Source organism: Dromaius novaehollandiae, chromosome 1, assembly GCF_036370855.1.
Source record: "Dromaius novaehollandiae isolate bDroNov1 chromosome 1, bDroNov1.hap1, whole genome shotgun sequence".
NCBI lineage: Eukaryota > Metazoa > Chordata > Aves > Casuariiformes > Dromaiidae > Dromaius > Dromaius novaehollandiae.
The window spans coordinates 195,189,523-195,208,880 of record NC_088098.1 but is presented as its reverse complement, the minus strand read 5'-3'; the positions used below and the strand labels follow the sequence as shown (position 1 = coordinate 195,208,880).

The following is a 19,358-nucleotide window of genomic DNA, read 5'->3' as shown; positions in this document are numbered from 1 at the left end:
AGGGAGAAGGGGGAGGAGAGAAAATACCTCCGGCGCTCCTGGCCCCGCGGCGCCCCGGCCGCGGCCGCGCAGGCCCTTACCCGCCCGCCGCTGGGCGGTGGCTCCGCGGCCGTTGGCTGCCGGGAGCGGGGCGGGGCTGGCATGGCGGCGGCGGCGGGCACGCGCCGGAATCTGCGCAGCAGCCGGGCCCCGCTTGGCCGCGGCTCTTAGCTGCTCGCGCGCGCGCGCGCGGGGTGGCCGGTGAGTAACGGCCGCCGGGTAACGGCCGCGGCGCGCGCACGTGCGGCCCGGGGAGGCCGCGCCGGGCCGCGCCGCCGGTAGCGTGGGCCTTAGGGCTGCGCGTGCGGTTCGCAGGGCGCCGCCGAGGCCGCCGGAGCGCGCCGCCGAGGGCCCGGAGCGGCGGCGGCGCGCGGAGACGAGACGAGGCGAGGCGCGGCGCGGCGCGGCGGTGGGCCGGCGCGGAGCCGGCAGCAGGTGAGAGGTGGGCTGGGGCGCCCCTTGTGCCCTCGGGGAGCTGCGGGCAGCGCCGCGCTGCCTCGGCGTGCCGTGGGGCCGGGCCGCTGCTGCAGGAGGGAGCAGCGCCGGGCCGGGCCGCTGCTGCAGGAGGGAGCAGCGCCGCGCTGCCTGGCGGGCCCGTTTCTCTGGGAGCAGCGCTGAGCCTTTTGCTTCGTTACCCGGTTGCCTGTTCCGTAGGCAGTGTTGGAATGACCGTCTTACGTATTTTTAAATGCCGACTTAGTATTTCTTGTCAACATCTGTACATTTGAGGTCTTGTTCCTTCTATTAAGGTAGCATTAGCTAAAACAGTATTTAAGAACAGATGTATGTGGTGAGGTACTAGCATGTATGTATTTTTCCCTTGCACGGTTTTCTGATTTTCCAATAATTAACTGTATATATTTTTTTCTTCTACAGCATTTCCCTAGTGTATGGATCACTCTGGATGTGGGAAAAAGCCTAAGGAGGCTGTTTACTGCTAGGTTTATGTTGAAGCGTTTGAATGCTACTTGGCATTGAAGGAAGGGCAGCAGCCAGGACAGTGCCAGCCAGTTAGCTGGAGCCATGTCCGTGAGCCCTTCGCTTCCGCTGCCTGGGGTTAGAGACCAAGACTCTGCCTACACCAAGTCTCTTCCTGAAATCTTGCATCTGTTAGCTGTAGCTACAATAAATGTTAGTTTAGGGTATATCTTCCCATACTAACTTACTTCCTTTCAAAGGCCTAAAAGGTCTCAGCAGCAAGATACTTAGTCCCTCTACCTTACAGTACTCCCATCAAAACATTTAATATTAGGACATTTAAGATAAGTCTGACCGTAGAAGAAGCTTTTAGATCAGCTCATTAATCATGTTGCAGACTAGTTTATTTCACAGCTTCATGCATTTCAGCTTCATTTGCCTTAGTCTGTATTAGGCTATTTGCAGGAAAGACTCTTGCATTTGCCCCCACAGGAGATGGAATTGTAATTCTGCCTAGCATGTATGGCCTGTGACGTAGGAACAGTTACCAGGTGACATCAACAACGTCTCTTTAATGTCACACTTAACTGGAATATGTTTTTGTGGCCAAACTAGTAATTTTTTCATGCTCCGTGATTTGAATATTAATAGTTATACCTGGAGATAAAGAAAAAAAATAATACTCTGATGTCATCTTTCATAAGGAATGCACACATACCTAATAACATGGTTAATGTAAATGCGTGTGACTTTCTTCTCAGACTTTTGTTTTTTCATCCTTCCTTTTCAATTTTCCTTTGAAGGAGAGAAGACTTATGATTTGCAAGAAGTTTATTCTCAAGCGTCCCTTTAGGCTTTAAATTGAGAAAAGATGTTCACTGTAGTGTAATCACTGTTCTATGACTTACTTACTGGAGTTCTTAACTGATTTTGTTTCACTAGATACTAAAACCGTTACTGTGTCACAAGACAAGCTCACTGTTATCAAAAGCCTTCTTGCCGTATAAATTCGCCACCTCTTTCCCGCTCTCTGTCTTCTGCCCTGTTATCTCTGCAGTTCATCAGATCTTTTCATAAACCAGCTTAACTCCCTAGAGTAGCAGAAAAAAATCAGAGTTTTCTGCTGCTTCATGAGTTCAGTTAGCTTAGGGAAAGTCTTGACAAGGAAGTGAGCTGTGGGATTGGTGACGGAGTGCGAAAGAGGAGAAAAAAGATGCAAGACTTCCCTGTTATGTAGCAATTACCTGTTGGATCGTCAGTTACCCGAGGAGCCATAACTTTAGCCTAGTAATTATACCTGGTCGGTGGCATATTTTGCATTACGTTTTGCAAGCGTCCAATGTAAAAGAAGGCAAAGTAGCATAAATGTTTTAAAACATGATCCAGTAAGCTTGAGAGCGTGTTCCTATGTACTTTCTGATATGTAATGCTGATGTTACATGCTGCTACAATGGGTCGTGTTAGTAGTTCATAAAGCAGTCTTTTATTTTTTTTTCTTGGCAATTCTCTTATTTCTTATACATTTTACAAAGACCACAAATAGCTTACTGTACTTTTACACGCACTGAAATGTACAGCTAGGTCACTTAGTACCATTCTGTATACCTAGTACTGGCATCCCCATTTTATTTGCTGATTCTTTGTATGTCTCTGAAATAAAGAGTCGAATAAGAATGTAATTAACATTTACAAAAGTATTAAGCCCAATAAATGGTATGGGCTTCAACATTATAATACTGTTGCTGGGTGATTATATTTGGGGAGGTATTGTACATCTCAAAACAGTGTTTAAGCTTAAAAGGAAGGGCAGAACTAACAGATAGGGAACATGGAAAAAATTGGAAAAATACCTGCTTTCCTTTTGAGAGGAATGACAGAGTAAGCAGTGACTTATACAGCAATAAATATCACTCTTTATAAAATCAAGAAATACTTAAAAAGAAATAACTTGTAGGTTGTTAGTGTTACTAATATGCATTTAAATACATGCATTTAAATACAGGCAGATAATTTGTATTTGTGCAATGAGAAATCACTTAAATACGTTAGGTCTCATGACTGTATTTACTCCGGAGAGATGAGACTGCTCCAGGCCAAGGAATTGCCTAAAAGTTCCCTGAACAAATTACAAACATCTCATTAGCTAGAGCCTGGAGAACAATGTCATTCTGTATTTTAGAGTGGTTGATATTTGCATAAGTTTAATATTACATTAAAAAGTCAAATTCTGAACTAGATTAAATATGCGATAACAGAGTTGATACACTGTGATAGTGCGATTGGCACTGTGTGAAAAATTAGAGAACTTGGCTTTCCTTCATAGTGCAGTACAATTACACACTTGGAGCTAATTCTTTAGTTTTTACCTTGAGTGAGCCTGGGATCATGTTGTTTATTGTACACCTTCCAGCTGTACTCTAAAAACTAATCATGCTCTCTAAGGACGTTCGTATGGATTGATACTTTTTTTCTTACCTTCCATTATAACTGTTAGTTTTAGAAGTCCCAGTATACTACCTCTTCATCTTGCAGCCTGCCTGTTCTGAAAAGAGCTTCTATACATGTTGAAAGTATTAGTAGGACATGTCATCAACTTAAGTTGTCTTTGGGGTTTGATATGAAATAATGAGTTATTACAGTTTGCTACTGTACTTTTTTATTAATACTCTGTCCATTTTTAACAGTCTGTCCAGTTCTGTAGGGTCTCTTCTTGCTTAGTATTATAAAGGGGCCATTTTAACAGTCTGTCCAGTTCTGTAGGGTGTCTTCTTGCTTAATATTATAAATGGATTTGGTTGAACCTGATCTGTGCACGTCTCCAAAAATGCCATGGGATATTGAGTTCTTGATTCAAAAGGAATTGTCTTTTAATCTGAGTCAGTGCTATAGTGCAGGAATTGCGGAGCATTGGGCTGTAGGAGAGGTTCTTGTTCAGTGAAAAAGAAAGTATTGGCTGCTCAAGGAAAGATATTAACTTTGATGACTTTGCTGCTTTTCAACTTAATTACATTTCACCTACCTTAACTTCCCCCTAAATCTTGAAGAGATGTATATTTATTCTGGTTAGCTTCATCTGAAGTCAACGGTATAGATTTGGGTCCATATAGTTCTAAACCTCTGTGTTCTTCTGACTCATGTAGTTACCTTCAGAGCCAGAGAAAGAATTGACTTATACAGGTTTAAAGACCTGTCTTCTGATGTGTATGTAGTCTATACTGGAGTCTTCCTACACAGATGTGTGTGTAGGTATATACATATGTTACTTAAGTGAACAACAACATACGTGAATCAGAAGGCAAAATTTGGCCCTGAATTTGAGAAATCATATGAAACGAAATATGCAGTGTCATGAACAAAATATGAAATAGATTGATGTAGCAGTAATACTGTGGAAGAGCTTGCTAGGAAGTCCGTAGTGTTGTTAGAATGACTAGGTTGTGAGAAGTTTCCAAATAGTGACACTAGCAGCAGGATGCCCTTCTGTAGTTAGAAATTGCTCCATTTGCAGGATGAGCTTTTTATAGTTAGTGTACTAAATTCACTTTTCTGAAAGCTACAGTAGTTCTTTAATGTTCTTCACCAGCTAAGCTGTAACTATTTGGCATCTTAACTGTAGGCATTTTTAAAGAAAATATCAGTCAGAAACTTTCTGATTGAGGGTAAGATGCAGTAAGTTAAGATGTACAGGCAAGACATCTACGTTTCTGCTAAGTATAATGCACTTGGAAAATAAATGAGACCTTGCAGTGTGCAAAGAATACGTAGATTTGAAAATTCAAGGTCTGAAGCTGCTGAATCTGTATATGACTTAAAGTTCTGAGTTTGTCATCTCCACCAGAAAATAAGTATGTTCGGTCAAGAAAGTGTACTTCTGAATTCATTCTCACAGAAAATACAGATTACATTACTGTTGGTATATTTTTATTCAAAATTTAATCAATTTTTTTCTTTAATTGTTGTATTCACTTCTTATTTTTCAGGGTTCTTTGAAAATTCCTTAGTGGTCTTGACATTGTTACAAGTGACATAAATTAGCCAGTGGCTCAGAATGATGGATACCCAGAAGACTACAAATGGTTTGCAAGTGATTGGACAAGGGACTGGTATAGGGATATCGACACTCCACATGGTGGGGTATTTGGGAAAAGTCAGTTGAAACTTGTTTTACATGTGTGCAAAGTTCATATTTTTCCTCTGCTTTGAGAGATTTTTAATTGGTCTTAATTTTCCAAAAAGTCTCAAAATTATTTTTCCACGGAAATCTATAACAATGGCGAAAGATTGTTCTGAGTACATCTGTGTCTGTGATTTTTTTTTACTGGTGCTATTTTTAAAACTGTTAGCTTTCCTGTGAAAATGTATTTGTCTTTGAAAGATCTGAATTTGTGTTCTCTGGCAATAAATGTCCTTTGGTTTAGTGCAAACAGAATGAGGTGTTATGTAATAGTATTGTTAAAAATACTTTCTTAAATATTTGAATATTTAAATCAAAAGATAAATTCATTTAGAACATTCTATTGTATGAATATTTATTTTATAGCTATGATCAAAACCTAATCTAAATAACTTTTTTATACTGTATCAGATATATTGCTTTTCTGTCTTGGTATGTATGTCTTATTCTTGGATAATGTATAAAATACGTAAGCTAATGCTGCTTGGTTTGGCTTTTTTTTTTTTTTTTTTTTTAGAACTGTAGTCCTGTGGAAGTAACTACAAGTGAGTATTGCCCAGTCTGCAAAGAGAAAGACCAGACACAAGCTTTACGGACTTACCGCATTAATTTTCAAGAGTCCATTTTCCTTTGTGAAAATCCTCAGGTATTCTAATTAACGTTTTTTTTCAGTTGTGTTATCTTTGACATTTACGCCTCTTTAAATTCAAGAGTTCGTTGGTGGTAAGCAGATTTGGAATAGGGCTCTTTGGAATTGATCTGCTAGACAGTATCTGGCTGTATTTAGACAAAAACAAAGCTTAACTTCTATATGTGTAGTGTTTATGCATAGCTAATGTAAAGAAATGTTGCAAAAAATAAAAGAGGGGAGTTTGGCCTACATAACAAGGGAGAGTATAGCTCTATATGAACCAGATTACAAGCTAGAATTTGTTGATCCCTGTAACCGGTATTCTATCTATGCAGATGTTAGTTTCCCATTCTTCTTTCTTTAGGGTTTTTGTTTTTCTTTGTGTTTTTTCTTGTTTTGCTTTTCTTTTCCAAGTAATACAAATAGGTTTGTAATTATAACTGCAGTGTTTTTGACGTTTTCCATTTTAAGTTTAACCTTAGCTAGATTTCTGGACTCCTTAAAATAGTTAGTGTTGACTTTTGCTGCCTCTCCATTCCCATTCCTGCACTCCACATGTCTGTAGGGTGAGGGTATAGCAATCTCATATGGCCTGATACCCTTAAATTAACAAAGTGCAAAGACTAGATACACTTCTGTAAGTTGGTCTCATGACCCTCTTGCCTGTCCCCCCCCCGACTCCCTCCCTTTACAATAATCATCATACTGGTTTGGTGGAGGGGAATAGTGGATTTGATTATATTTTCCTGGTTGCAAAACATTCCTATGCGTAAGACCCTACCGACACCTAGTCTGATGCATCAGGCTAGCCAGAAAGATAGCCTTCCAGTTTTGGAAGTCTCAGGAAAGAAATGTTAATGCCAAATCTGTACCCTACAGGAATGGATATAGCAGAATGAGAGAACAGGAGTTTCCTCGGCAAGATTAGGATGTCTTTAAGGGATTGGAAGTGGGGAGTCAGATATTTACTGGAAAAGCAGTGTTCGTTATCACTTTTGATACATTTTTTCAGCATTGCTTATAAGACAGTGGTTGGATAAAACATCCTTCCTGTCACATATATATTGAATTTATGTATCAATTTCATGGAAGTATCCCTTTACAGAAGTTCTGCATGCTGCTTTAGCAGTTTAGTTTGTATTTTTTAGCTACTGTTTACCTGAAATTGCTTTGTAGATTTCATTATAACTTTTTTCTTTCCTTTAGTGTATCTACCCACTTGGTTATAAACCATTAAACAGCATAATTATTTCTGCTGATTCAGAAAAACATCAGATTCCATGTACTGATAAGAAAAGGAAATTGTGTGATATTAGTGACTTTTCTCCTATTGAATCACATCCAAAACAGGCAAGGACTAATAATGGGATAAATGTTGAGCAGCCTATTAATGCAAATCCTGCCATCAAATACTGTGAGAATAGTTTATATACTCCCAGGCCAAGACTACTTGATGAATTACAGAATGACCAGCAAAAGACTGGTAGCGAAGCGGAGTCCCTCACGCAGAAGGTGGACATTGAAACAACCAACAGAGCCAGCAGTTATCAAGCAAGCCCTTCTAAGACTTCTTCAGCCAGAACACAGCTCTTACCGAATTCTGAACTTTGCTTGACAGCATCTGAAATTTTGCTCACAGATGATAAAGGTTCTACTAATAGCACAGATTTATGTCTTCAGTGGAGGAACGTGTATGCTCTTTGTTGGTTAAACTGTATTTTGTCAGCACTGGTACACTTAGAAACATTAAAGTTTGCTCTAACAGAAGAATACACTGAAGAAAAATGTGTACTCCAGGGACTCCTTACAAAATATAATCAAGCAACCGCACTTCTGAATACCTGTAGAAGAAGTAAGGTAAAAGGTGAGTTAGTTTAACTATGTTTCTTTATATTCAAACCGATGTATCTGCTACAAATATGTGGAATTCAGTAGAGTGTACTGAAGTCTGCTTCCCTTTTATTTCAAGATCACAAAAGAGTGAGTTACACCTCATTTCCATGAATTTCCAGACCAGAGTTCTTTGTCTAGCAGATTCTCAGTAGTCACTGAAAATATTTCTCTCAGGGAAAATAGGCACACTTCGAAAGCAGAGGTCAAATATTAAGTATCTCTTGAAATTTTCTGTTATATACCAGGTAGATAAGTTGTGAATTGTTTGTGTAATTGAGCCTGAATTTGTTTCCTTCCCCTCTGTTGGTTAAGTATTATACTGCTGTTCTAATCTTAATCTTTAAAATCTTTCCTGATGTGTTTTTTTTATATCCCTGTATAAATGCACAGTTATCCTGTCACACCAAAAATAGTAAAGCTGGGGAAATACGTTCTTTTCTGGCTCCAGCTGTGCTGACTGAAGAAATGCTTCCCCTGAGGTCTGCAAGCTGCACTGCGGATGGTGGTGCTTCCTAACCCGTTTCAGTCAAAGTCAGTCAGATCTGTTAACCTGGTCCCTACTGTCTGGAATAGGTTAGGAACATTCCACATGAGTGGCTTGGCAGATTGGAGGGCAGTCACCCCCAAGCACTGGGGCAGTGATGAGCAGCTGGAGGCAACCTTTCAGCCAGCACAGCGGGAGATAGATGTGTCACTATAAGCTGTTAGCGTGGGCTTTGATCATTTGGTGTAGTCTGCATCCAGTTGAAGACTCTTATACTACTAAAATATATTTTTCCTAGTTCTTTTGAACTGACCCATTGGAATCATAGGTCTGAACTTGTAGAAGATGTTCCTTTAGAGAATTAATGCAGATCTCTTGACTAGCCAGTACCTTTTGTGAAGCCTTTTTTGGTAGACCTGAGAAAAGTGAGTGTGGGACTATAAAGACTATAGTACCATAACAGCATTAGGTAACTTAATATTATATCTTCCCTAGAAAAAACACCGGGTGTATGAAAAACGGTTTAATAGACTTTGTGACAGAGAAACCATAATATTTTTAAAGAAGGGAAAAAATCTAAAGAAATTCTAAAAAATCTCACATACTCTAGTTCTAGCCAGAAATTCTGTCTGCTTATTTTTAAGTTTCAAAATATTGCCTGGAAGGCCTCTACCATCACAGTACCTGTTAATCTGAATGGGTGTTTTCCCCTCTGCTGTGCTACTGCTGTTTGCAAAGAAGCACTGATATAGAAGAGCCCTCAGTGAGGATGCTAGCTTGCTTTCCTTAGGAAGGATGTTGTAATATAGTGTTGCTTGAAATAACTTAAGCCTTTCCATTTCCAGGAATCGCTGCAAAACAAATTAGTTTATGTGGGCAACAGTGGAGAAGGCAATGGGATGAACATGGTGTAGTATTTATTTTGCCCTGCTATCTAATTTTTCAGTATCTTTTACTTTTGTTTGTTTTTAAAAACAGACAGATGCAGCAGAAGATTTTTTTTTTTTTAGTTTTTTTCTATCTACATAAATATTATAAGTAAGGAGTAGTTTCTACAGCTGTGTTAAATTCTTCCTTTAATTTGTGGAGGTTATGATCATGATTGTGTAGTAGAAGTTATATTCTTTCTTGAGTTTAAAGAATCTGTGTATAAACAAGGTAACTGTTGTAAAATTAAGTTACATCCTGAGATATATGGTGTAAGCTATTTAACAGATTTATTTTTAATATTTTTAATGCTGATTTAGGAATTTAGTATTTAATCTGGGACAACATATTAAAATATTTCATTACTAATTGTGTAATATCATTACAAAACATTTAAGCAATTTTTTCCCTGTGGATCTTAAAATTTAGGTTTTTAAATCGACCCTTAAACTCTGAATCTCCAGGGTTTATAATGTCTGGTTACCTTATCCTTAAAGGTCTTTACTGTCCAGTTGATAGTACAGTCTTAACCATAATTTAAGTCAAGTTAAGTAATTTCTGATAAAATGTGTATTACTTCTGTAAATTCTACTGTAATTTTCAAATCAGTTAATACTAAGCATTGGCTATTTTACCAAGAGTTATAAAGAAATGAATGCTAATAAGAAAAGCATCTGTTTGATGACAGTGTTCTTAGGTGAACATGGAGTGGGGGAGTGTTACACGCAAATACATGGAAATATGTATTTTTTTTCTTTAGATGTTCTTCCAAAAGCAGAATCATATCTCAATGAAATCAGAAATAGAATTTTTACAAAGCTTCAGCCTCAGCTTGGGTGTAAATTGGGTGAGTAATTATTGCAGCATCTCAGTATTTATTTTCAGGAAACTACATGTGAAGCTTTGTAGTTTGTCAGCGTATAAAAATATGTATGGATATATGCATACAAAACGGCTTGCAGATACATTTTACATATCATTTACTGTGTGGTAAGCTTTTTTGTCCCTTAACTATTTTTGAAGTTTAGAGAGCGTGTTCTTCTCTTGATAACTATGCTGTAGTCACATAATGGCTAGTGTCAGCAACCTAATAACAGGGATCTGTCTCTTTGTGAGGATTAGAAATACTTAAGCCTTGAAAGGATACCTAGAATTAGAATCAATAGCAGTAAACTTACCTCTTTCCTTTCAAAGTACTGAAGGCTGATTTCAAATATTCAGTGACTGTTTTTTCCCCCCATCTTTGAAGGTGAGGAGGAAAGTCCGGTGTTTGCACTCCCTCTACTTTTACGACAGGATCACCAAGCTGAGAAACTATTCCTGCATTCATTTTCTTGGAAGTTTGAGTGTTTATGTTGTGGCTACAAATACCAGGACCGGTGAGATTTTTCTTTAAGTTGCTTTTGTCTAAAAGCTGCTTCCTTACCTTTTTATATCTGCACTTAATACATGTTTTTTCTTCAGATCTCCAGGTTTTGTACAACTTAAGCTTGTTAGTGATGTTTTATGTGATCCACTTTTTAGGCTGGCATTTGCAAATGGTTTACTGCTGTGTAATGTCTTAGGAAATGATGTTTTCATGTAATTCAAAAAGAAATAATAGGCAATTGTGATGTCTTAGCAGTGCTCATACTGTTTTTTTGCTGAGAGTATACAGATTGCTGTTGTTCCAAAGAATATATGCCTGGCACACTTTTGCTATTGAAGAATACCTGTAATCTTCATTTGGACTGCAAAGAATCAGAAATATAAATATGTGAGGTTTGTTTGCATAATTGATTTATTTTACAATAGTATTACAGGGAAGTTGTTTCTTGATAATTGATCGAATTCTGTGTAGCTGTGAGTGCAAGCTACTCACTTAGGCTCCTTTTAGAGTCAGCAGAAAAAGAGAGGCACATTCAGAAGATAGCTCTTTTTACTTTAAAAATGCCTGTTTCTCTTCGCTATCTTAGGTTTATACAATAAACTTCTAGACCCACAAATGAGGTGGGATGAATTCTGTCCTTTTTACCTCCAGCTAATGTGTAGTCCTGGTTAATAGGATGTGTTCAAGAGCCTCTTTGTTATGTACTGTATTTTTCGATCAGTTGAAAAATCTAGGTTAGGTTGGATATAAAATAAGATCCTTCTGAGGCTGATGAATGAATGAACTACATTGTTTCACTTTAACATTCCATACTTTGTATTTCTATGTGTGTAAGCTCCACTCTAAATGTATTGGTTCTTTGAAAACAAGATGTTGTATTCTGCATTCTGATGTAATTTTTTTACTGCTTTTTCACTCTGTCTTGAGCTTCTGTATTAGTTAGTAAATTACCAAGGTCTTGGTAGAAGCTCATATTTTGAAAAGGAAAGAGATAAGGTGTTAGGGGGGAAAGAGCAGATAATGTGGAATTAAAGGCCCTAATGCTGCTGAGAACAAATGATGACTGATACTGTTTGGCAGAAGTGAATTCAATGCTGACTTGCATCTGATGCAGTCACTTTGGAGTTCATGCAAATGGCATGAATATGAATAGAATTTGGCTTAGTCATAACATTTTTGTAACTATTTTCCCCTGATATGAAATATGTATTTTTATTGTTTTCTGGTCAGCAACTCAATTTACTCTTTTTTTGTGTGTGTCCAGATGTAGGAAAACATTAACAACTTTCACAAATACAATCCCCGATTGGCATCCGCTTAATGCTATTCATGTTGGTCCGTGTAATAACTGTAATGATACATCTCAAAGAAGACAGATGATTATGGAAAAGTAAGTTTGAATATGTGAACTTTAAAAGAAAATAGATAAAATTCTGAGACTTTATCTAGTGAACATAGTCGCACTTGCAAAAACAAACTTGTGTTTAAAGAAATGCTAAACTTTTAACTCTGATAAATATTTAGTTTCTTAGATTTAAGGTTATTCTTAAATGCTGAAACTTGCAAGTAATGTTTAATAAACCTGAAACATGGAAAGTACAGTGTTTAACATACCGAATAGCACATTTGTTTGAGCCAGGTAGTATACTGATACCCAGTAGCAGCCTCTCCACAACCCCTGGCACTGGTGGATAAAACTGCTGTGTGATCATCTTTATTAGCTTGACTTGGCAATACTATCCTGTCTAGTTTGGTTATAACACAGTTGTCTCCTGTCTTTCTCACCTTCACACACACACCCCACCCGGTCCCCCCATCCCTTGTGTGTTGTTTTTTCCCCACATTTATAACAAAATGGAGTATCCATTTGGCGTATTCTTCTCCCGCAAGTACCACTTAATCTTAGGAGATTTGTGTGGAGATAAAATAGTAATGGCAGGACTGCCAACTCTTTGAGATGCCTTGCTTGTGATTTTTCATTAGGAACTTCCACTGATATTTTGTTGTAATAAACTGTTCTGTTTCTTTATTAGAGTACCCGCCATATTAATGTTGCATTTTGTCGAAGGCTTGCCACATAACAACCTGAAGAATTACTCATTTCAGTTTGAAGGAGATTCCTACCAAATAACATCTGTTGTTCAGTATCAGACAGTCAAGAGACACTTCGTAACCTGGTCTTTGAATCCTGATGGTAAGAACCATAAATTCTATTATAAGAGTGCATGAGTCTACATCAAATACTGTTTTATGGGTTACTGAAATAGTCCCAAATGTCCATAGATAGTAACAAGGTTTTTTTGTCTGTATTCTAAACTTCATATTAAAATCCTGTGAATAATTGTAGGAACTTTGTTATTCTGGGTTAAGGTTTCATTTTGGTTTAACTGATTTGTTCAGCAGTGTTCTGTCTTATGCTGTCCTCATTGGGCAAAGTTATTTGGGAAGAATCATTTCCTTTCATAACTTTGTAAAAATGGAAATAAATACAAGCTGTGCATAGCTGTTGGACAAACTGTATTGGTTATTTTGAAGCCAAATATTCAACCATTCTTGGGCAGGAATGAGGAACTAGGGGCATTGATGCTTAGTTTCTGTTTGTTTCTGAACTTTGCTCCACCTGATGGTTGGGAGGCACAATTTGGTTTTAGAAACATGACTAATGGTGTGAAGGTTCTGTTGGTTCAGCAGCAGAGCTTCATTCAAGTGGAGCTCCAGAATCAGAAAAGGTGAAAAGTTGACATTTTGATTCTCATGGTTCCATAGAGAGAATGGATGCAGTCCTATCAAATGTTTTGGCAAAATGAAAGTTGCCTAAATTGTACAGCTAGAGTTTAGGAAGAACTTAGAAGAGGAAGCAGCTGGGAAGCAACTAGTTAGGAACATTTGATATGTTGTATATATGTGCTGTATATGTATTTTGTAGGTTCTTAAAAGCTGTAAATTTTTTTTTATGATTTGTAAACAATTTGCAGATGATGGGGCAAATTACTAAATGAGCAGTTTCTCTTAAACTGTTGTGCATCTCAGTCAGGCAATGAAAGCTTCCACTGAAAAATGTTTTTGAGAGGTGGTCCTTGCTTCAGACCTGTGCAGATATTTTCAGACAGGACGTCAGCGTCACTAGCTCAGATGAAAAGCATTAGCTTTGCTTTTCTGGTTGATCTACTCTGACCTGTAATAGTACTGCAGCAAGTTCTGCTCAAATGTGACCTTTTTAGGGTGGAAGCCTCCCAGTTTTCCTCTGATGCAGTAAAGAATGGAGGGGAAAAAGCTTGATTTTCTACAAGTCAAGGGAATGGGTTAATAAAAATGTTTGACAACTGTCAGAGAAATAGTGATTTCAATTTTAAAGGTCTCTGAGTCTCTACACTGTTTGCTCTTTATTTTTCAGGAACTTGGCTTGAATGTGATGATTTAAAGGGTCCATATTGCAAGAGACGTAAAAGATTTGAAGTTCCTCCGTCAGAGATTTTTATTGTCTTCTGGGAAAAGAAAACATCTCATGTGCCAGAAGAACTGAATTCACAGTTCCAGAGTAAAAATATTGAAGATTTTCCTCTTAACAATGTACAATCAAATTCCACAGTTTTGCACTGTGGTTTTGAAAACGCTGTAGACAAAATACTTGCAGAACATCACAAAGAGGATTCTGTGAGAATTCCAGATAAGAAACAGCAGCAGGTAGCTGAAGATGAAAGTAGTGCTCATCGTGGTTTAGAAAATCTGGCACATGATGATGTTATAACTCTGACACTTGTAGAAATTCAAGTTGACTCAGAAGCTAAATCACTGGAGAACAGACAGATGGTGGGAAATAACCTTGTTGTTGAGACGAACACGCTGCGACAGCAGGAATCAACTTGTTCACCTAACACTCCACATACAGGAGAGGTTGTTGGAACTAGTCTAGCTATGAATAATAAATACACGTTATCTGAAGATCGCAGCATTTGCTTACCTCTAGAAGAGAGAAACCCAGCAAATATTACTCTTCCTGTGCCTAAAAAACAGGATCCTTGTCCATCTTATTCACCACTTACTCAAAGAACAGATGACAGAGCGAATTTATTTAACACAGAAAATAGTACTAGCTTAATTTCAGAACTACAGCTTAACAAGAATTTGTCACCAGCAGAGAATATTACACGAAGATCACCTGACTTGAAAGATGCAAGCAAAATAGTAGTTGATTCTCAGATTGGAAATTCTGCTGCCAATAATCCTTTTCAGCCTTCACACAAAGACCAAAAAAGAGGATTTGTAGGAAGCTGGGTAAAGAAATTATTAAGCAAGAATACTTCTTTTATGCCTTCAAGTGCCTCAGCTCTTAAAAATGAGAGAAATTGCAAAACTCCCTCAGTGCAAAAAATAAGTGATGTGCGGTTGCCAATTAAGGGAGCAAGTAACTTTGATGGATTTCAAGGCAGAGGTACAAACAAAATGACTGAGACCCCTAAATCAGCAGTTCCTCAAAGTAAAAATATTCATCCTTTGTCAGATTTCAAAGGATTTTCTGCAGATGTTCATCTTCCTACAACAAATCATATTGCAAATGGAGGTCCAACCTGGAGAAAGTCAAGAAGTGTATTGAGTACCTCAGGTAAAGTAATTCAGCTTAATTCATCCAGCTGTAATTCTGGGGAGGTAAAAGAGTCAGATACTGATAAAACAAAAAAACTTCGACAAAAACTGTTAAAAAAACTTAACGCTAAAAAGAAGAAATTAGCTTCACTGGATCGGCTAGCAGTGGAACAAATGAAACATGAAAGACCTGTGAACGGAGGTGGAAGCACCCCATCACATTTTGAATCTCATAACGATAGTGAATTATTACAGACGTTTTTAAGGGAACTGCAGCATCAGATTGATGTTGCAGATAATGAATCTGATGCAAACTCTGTATCAATGTGCACTGGCCATGATGCTAATAATGAAATATTAGCAGAATTACTGTCCCCTACTTCAGCTGTTGCTTCCTTAGAGGTTCCAAAAGGTGAAGATGAATGTATGTATTTGGAAATGGTGGACAGCAATGTTGCACCAGCTGTGCCTGCTGAGATGACCAGTGTGTCACATGTAACAGTGCCATGTGAAGACCACAATTACTACAGTCCTGTAAAGGACAGTAATTCTGAAGTTCATACAATGAACAAATCCAGCATGAAAAAACTTGCTTTTGAAAGTCCTACAAGTGAAGATATCCTTGAAGACCTATTCTCCATTTCAGCACCAAGCTCAATAGCAGGCGATATAGATTTACCTCATTTTGATGAAACTCTGTTTGAAACTTGGTGAATATTCAGTTTCTTATTTTTAGTATTTTTCAATATTATGTATATTTTGAAACAAAGCACTATTTAAATTATATTTTCTAACTTGTTTAATTGCACACTGGCTGTACTTGAACAATTTACATTTGAGGTATTTTTTTCTTAAAATTGCATTGTAGCAGGCAAATGTTTTAATCCATTTTGTCTGTGAACCAGTTATTTTAGCTGTAGGATATGAGGATAGTTTTAATTAAAAGCTCCTATAAGTCTTTTTTTTTTTTGCTGCTTTTAATATGGAAAACTCATCCATATTTTATTGAGCTTGAAAAAAACAACCTTCAGTATCCTTGATGGTGTAAGTAATACTATTTAGGAAGTACTGATTTATTTTTCAGGATCTCTGAATTCCTGAAGTCTTGTTGTCCAACCTAAAAAAAAAAAAAGAAAAATACGGACTGTAATCAGGGATATTTGCATCCTTTTATACAAAGATAATTTGCAGCACTAACAAATCAAGGATGGTGTTCTGCTAGGCATTTTACTCTTTTCAGAACTACAGTTCTGCAAGCTCTGTGGTGTGTACACCCTTGCATCCAAGGAAGGAGGAATATAAAGTAGAAATTTTCCTATTTAAAGTTAGGACACATGCTGAGGTTTTCATTCTGGGTTAACTGAAAATACAGTTTTGCAGAATATACTTCTGAGCCTGCTGATCTTTTAAGTAAAATAAATAGGATTTGACCCAGAGTTTGCAGCATTAAGAAAGAATTAGTACCAAATGTAACTTTCATGTATTCATTGCTGCAAATTCACTACTAAAAGAAAAGTTTCCAAGTGTTAAAGTTAACTGTACATTAGCACCGATTACTGTTGCTACTAGGAGTTTTTCATGGATAGAGCTATGTACTCCTGTCTGTATATAAGAGAATGCCAGAGATGAGCAAGGACAGTAGGAAGAAAGTAATGGAGAAATGTGGCAAGAGGCAGTGAGTAAGAAGAAGGGAGAAATATTTACATCCTGGTGTTTCCAGATTTGTGTATAGCTTTCATTTGGTTTGATAGGGAGACTTGCATGAATTCGTATATACAAAGCTGAGACTATTATATGCTAAATTAGATCACCTAAAATATTTTTCATGTACATGGAAATAATAAGTATTTTATCAGCAAATCTGTTTCAGCAGTTTTTAGAGGTACTCTATTTTTTTCTTATCCCAAATTCAAAACGTAAGCCCTTCTGTCATACTCTTAAACAGGTGCAGTGGAACATAATTGTTGTTACAGGTCACGGCTACAGACATAGATGGTCTTGAATAGCTTGAACAGATTCAAAAAATGTTTGAAAAAACTGTCAGTGACACTGAACTCACCTTCCCAAACTATTTCTGTTGCAATTGTGGGCATGTTTATCAAACTTGCACTACAGACAACTTGAGCTCCTCCTTTGTTTTAAATGTCTTAATTGATGTGTTACAATGGAAAGCAAATCAATGGGTTTTGAATGTAAAGTCCTGGTATACTGCTGGAGAAATGTTTGTCTGTAAATTCCCCTTATTTAACAAAAAATGTTGACCAAAGCTAGAGTTTGACTTATCAGTAAATAACATAGGTGCCCCTACAAGATGTGAGGGGGCAATAAGATTTTCCTGCAGTCATTTCTGTATATGCAAACCACTTAAAAGCTGTGTACCGCTAGCTCCTGAACGCTTGTTGCGGAGGTTTCCCTAAGGTGAGGGGAGGCGCTTCCTGAGCGGATGCCCGCTGAGATGAGCTGAGTTGCAGTTACTTGGAGCTGAGAAGTGGAAACTCCCTCAGTGGAAGCTCCCTCAGGAACTGCTGGCTCAGGAGGTGGCACAGACCCCAGAGGGAGTGAAGCAGCAAGCCTGGGGCTACTGAGATGCAGAATGCGTTGGCCTGTGTGGGGGAGATCCTACTTTATTGGGATGTTGGAGGGGGAGGCTGTTGCAGATGAGAAGGTCCAGGTGTAAGCAGTATGATAAGGTTAATAGCAGAGAAAAGCGTGGGGGTGCAGCTGCTGGGCATGTGCCTAGACAGAACAAGGAGTCGCCATGGTCAACACTGGCAGCCCCCCTGCAAACTCATGTTAGGAGAACTTGGGCTGCAGCTGTGCAGGGTACAGTATGGGTGCACATATGTATAAAATCCCCAAGGGCATTTAAATAGTACCTGAGATTAAAGTGAATATGAAACTACTTACGTTACTGGTGCAAGCTTTTTGATGCGTTGTTCTGAAATAATTGTTAATGAAAGATGATGCTGCACAAATTTGTCTGTTTTCTAATTGGATCAGCATAATTGTTTTACTCCCACTGATTCTTTGCAAGTGAGAATTCAGCTGAGATTGAATAAAAACTCCTTCACCAAAGAAACAGCTTGGAATTTGGTGATTACTGCACTTTTTGTTTGGAACTATTTTAAAATGCAGCCTGGATGATCAGCCTTTTATTTGCAGTAAAGGGAATATAATGTATTAGTTTTCTGTCAATTAGAAATACATTAGGTGGGCATATAGCAAGTATGATTAGTGAGCAGTTATTAGTCACTTTATTTTGTAGGTTTATCAATGTTTTAGGGTAAATTTTTAAAGGTCCAATGGCTTTGTGCATTTGAGATTATATTTTACATGTTTTTTTCACTTCTTGCATCACAATCTAGTTTGTCTTCTGGTTTGGAAAAGGCACAGTTGTGGCACTTAGAGACTTACAGCTTTTAAGGTCAAAATCAGCTCTGTGTGGAAGGAGTTGCTCTGGTTCCAATCTTACTACTTTATGATATAGTAAATCACTTTTTAATAAAGGGTATATGAAAAAGGAAGAGACATCTCATGCTGTCTGCAGGAAACCAGCCCATCTGAAAAGGAGCTCTCTACATGGATTTTTTTGCAGCCTCCTCCCCACTTGCTAGAAGATTGCTCTAGAAATTCATTGTGCTGCTTGTTAGAAATCTCCTAATTTCTATCTTGTTGTTTTTCATGGTTGGTTATTGCCATTTATTCTTGTTTCAATGTTGGGTTTTGGCTTAAATAATTATTCCCTTCCTGACAATGTGTTAATAGAGAGAAATTGTGTTCTCTCTGTCTTTCTTTTACAAAGCTAAATAGCTGCCGTTCCCTTGATGAGCCGCTCTGTGCTCCGAAGAGCAAAGCAGGTAACCTCCTGAGCAGATTATTCTGTACCCCGCTTCGCAAGCACGCGCTGGGCTTCGGAGCTGGCCACGGTTCGGCCTCGTGGTGGAAGAGCTTATGGTCCAAGTGTAGGCCTGCGGGTGGCAGTGCGTGCAGAGAAGGAGAGACGCTGAGGTTAACCGGATGATGAGGTCGATCAAGCCTTATCGCAGCGTGTCCCGTTCTGCGTTGTACACACCAGTTTAATTGTTTGTAGGGGAGGTACTGAAGCTGCGCAACACAATACGGTGGAACTGTGGGACGCACAAAGGAGAGCAGATGATGGAAGAGGAGTGTAGAAAAGTAGGTCTTCACTCTCCAGTTTTGAAGGCCAGTGAGCCAAACTCACCTGTTCAGTTTGGCAGTTCTGGCAGACTCAAGTTACAATCTAAGGCCACACAGGCCTTTTTTAATGCCAAGACTGGGAGACTAATTGGGTGTTAAGGGTCCAAACACCCCTAACTTA

The 19,358-nt window shown here is 38.4% G+C and overlaps 1 protein-coding gene and 1 long non-coding RNA gene across 4 annotated transcripts in view; one reads left to right on the top strand and one right to left on the bottom strand.

Moving 5' to 3' along the window:
- Positions 1 to 138, bottom strand: part of LOC135327159 (uncharacterized) — a 36,683-nt gene extending 36,545 nt beyond the window's left edge. Inside the window, exon 1 of one of the 2 annotated variants that reach the window (XR_010387283.1) lies at positions 28 to 138. This is a non-coding gene — a long non-coding RNA (uncharacterized LOC135327159). The remainder of the gene's footprint in view (positions 1 to 27) is intronic. The other variant, XR_010387285.1, reaches the window with a different exon arrangement.
- On the top strand, positions 76 to 18,098 carry USPL1 (ubiquitin specific peptidase like 1). 2 transcript variants are annotated; one of them, XM_064504954.1, is made up of 10 exons: positions 76 to 240; positions 355 to 474; positions 4,938 to 5,104; positions 5,649 to 5,777; positions 6,969 to 7,626; positions 9,827 to 9,913; positions 10,316 to 10,445; positions 11,700 to 11,825; positions 12,469 to 12,629; positions 13,830 to 18,098. In XM_064504954.1, exons 3-10 carry the CDS (start codon positions 5,006 to 5,008, stop codon positions 15,731 to 15,733), a joined length of 3,294 nt encoding a protein of 1,097 aa, XP_064361024.1. In that variant the 5' UTR covers positions 76 to 240; positions 355 to 474; positions 4,938 to 5,005; the 3' UTR covers positions 15,734 to 18,098. The 2 variants fall into 2 exon arrangements, with proteins under 2 accessions (XP_064361024.1, XP_025964644.2); XM_026108859.2 differs by lacking the exons at positions 76 to 240; positions 355 to 474 and having other exon boundaries at positions 504 to 5,104.
- The last annotated feature ends 1,260 nt before the right edge of the window (positions 18,099 to 19,358 follow it).

Excerpts from the sequence above, each read along its gene's own strand:
- USPL1 (XM_064504954.1), top strand. The coding sequence starts at position 5,006 with ATGATGGATACCCAGAAGACTACAAATGGTTTGCAAGTGATTGGACAA. Across the intron at positions 5,778-6,968 it reads TCCTTTGTGAAAATCCTCAG|TGTATCTACCCACTTGGTTA; the intron begins GTATTCTAATTA and ends TCTTTCCTTTAG. Across the intron at positions 7,627-9,826 it reads TAGAAGAAGTAAGGTAAAAG|ATGTTCTTCCAAAAGCAGAA; the intron begins GTGAGTTAGTTT and ends TTTTTTCTTTAG.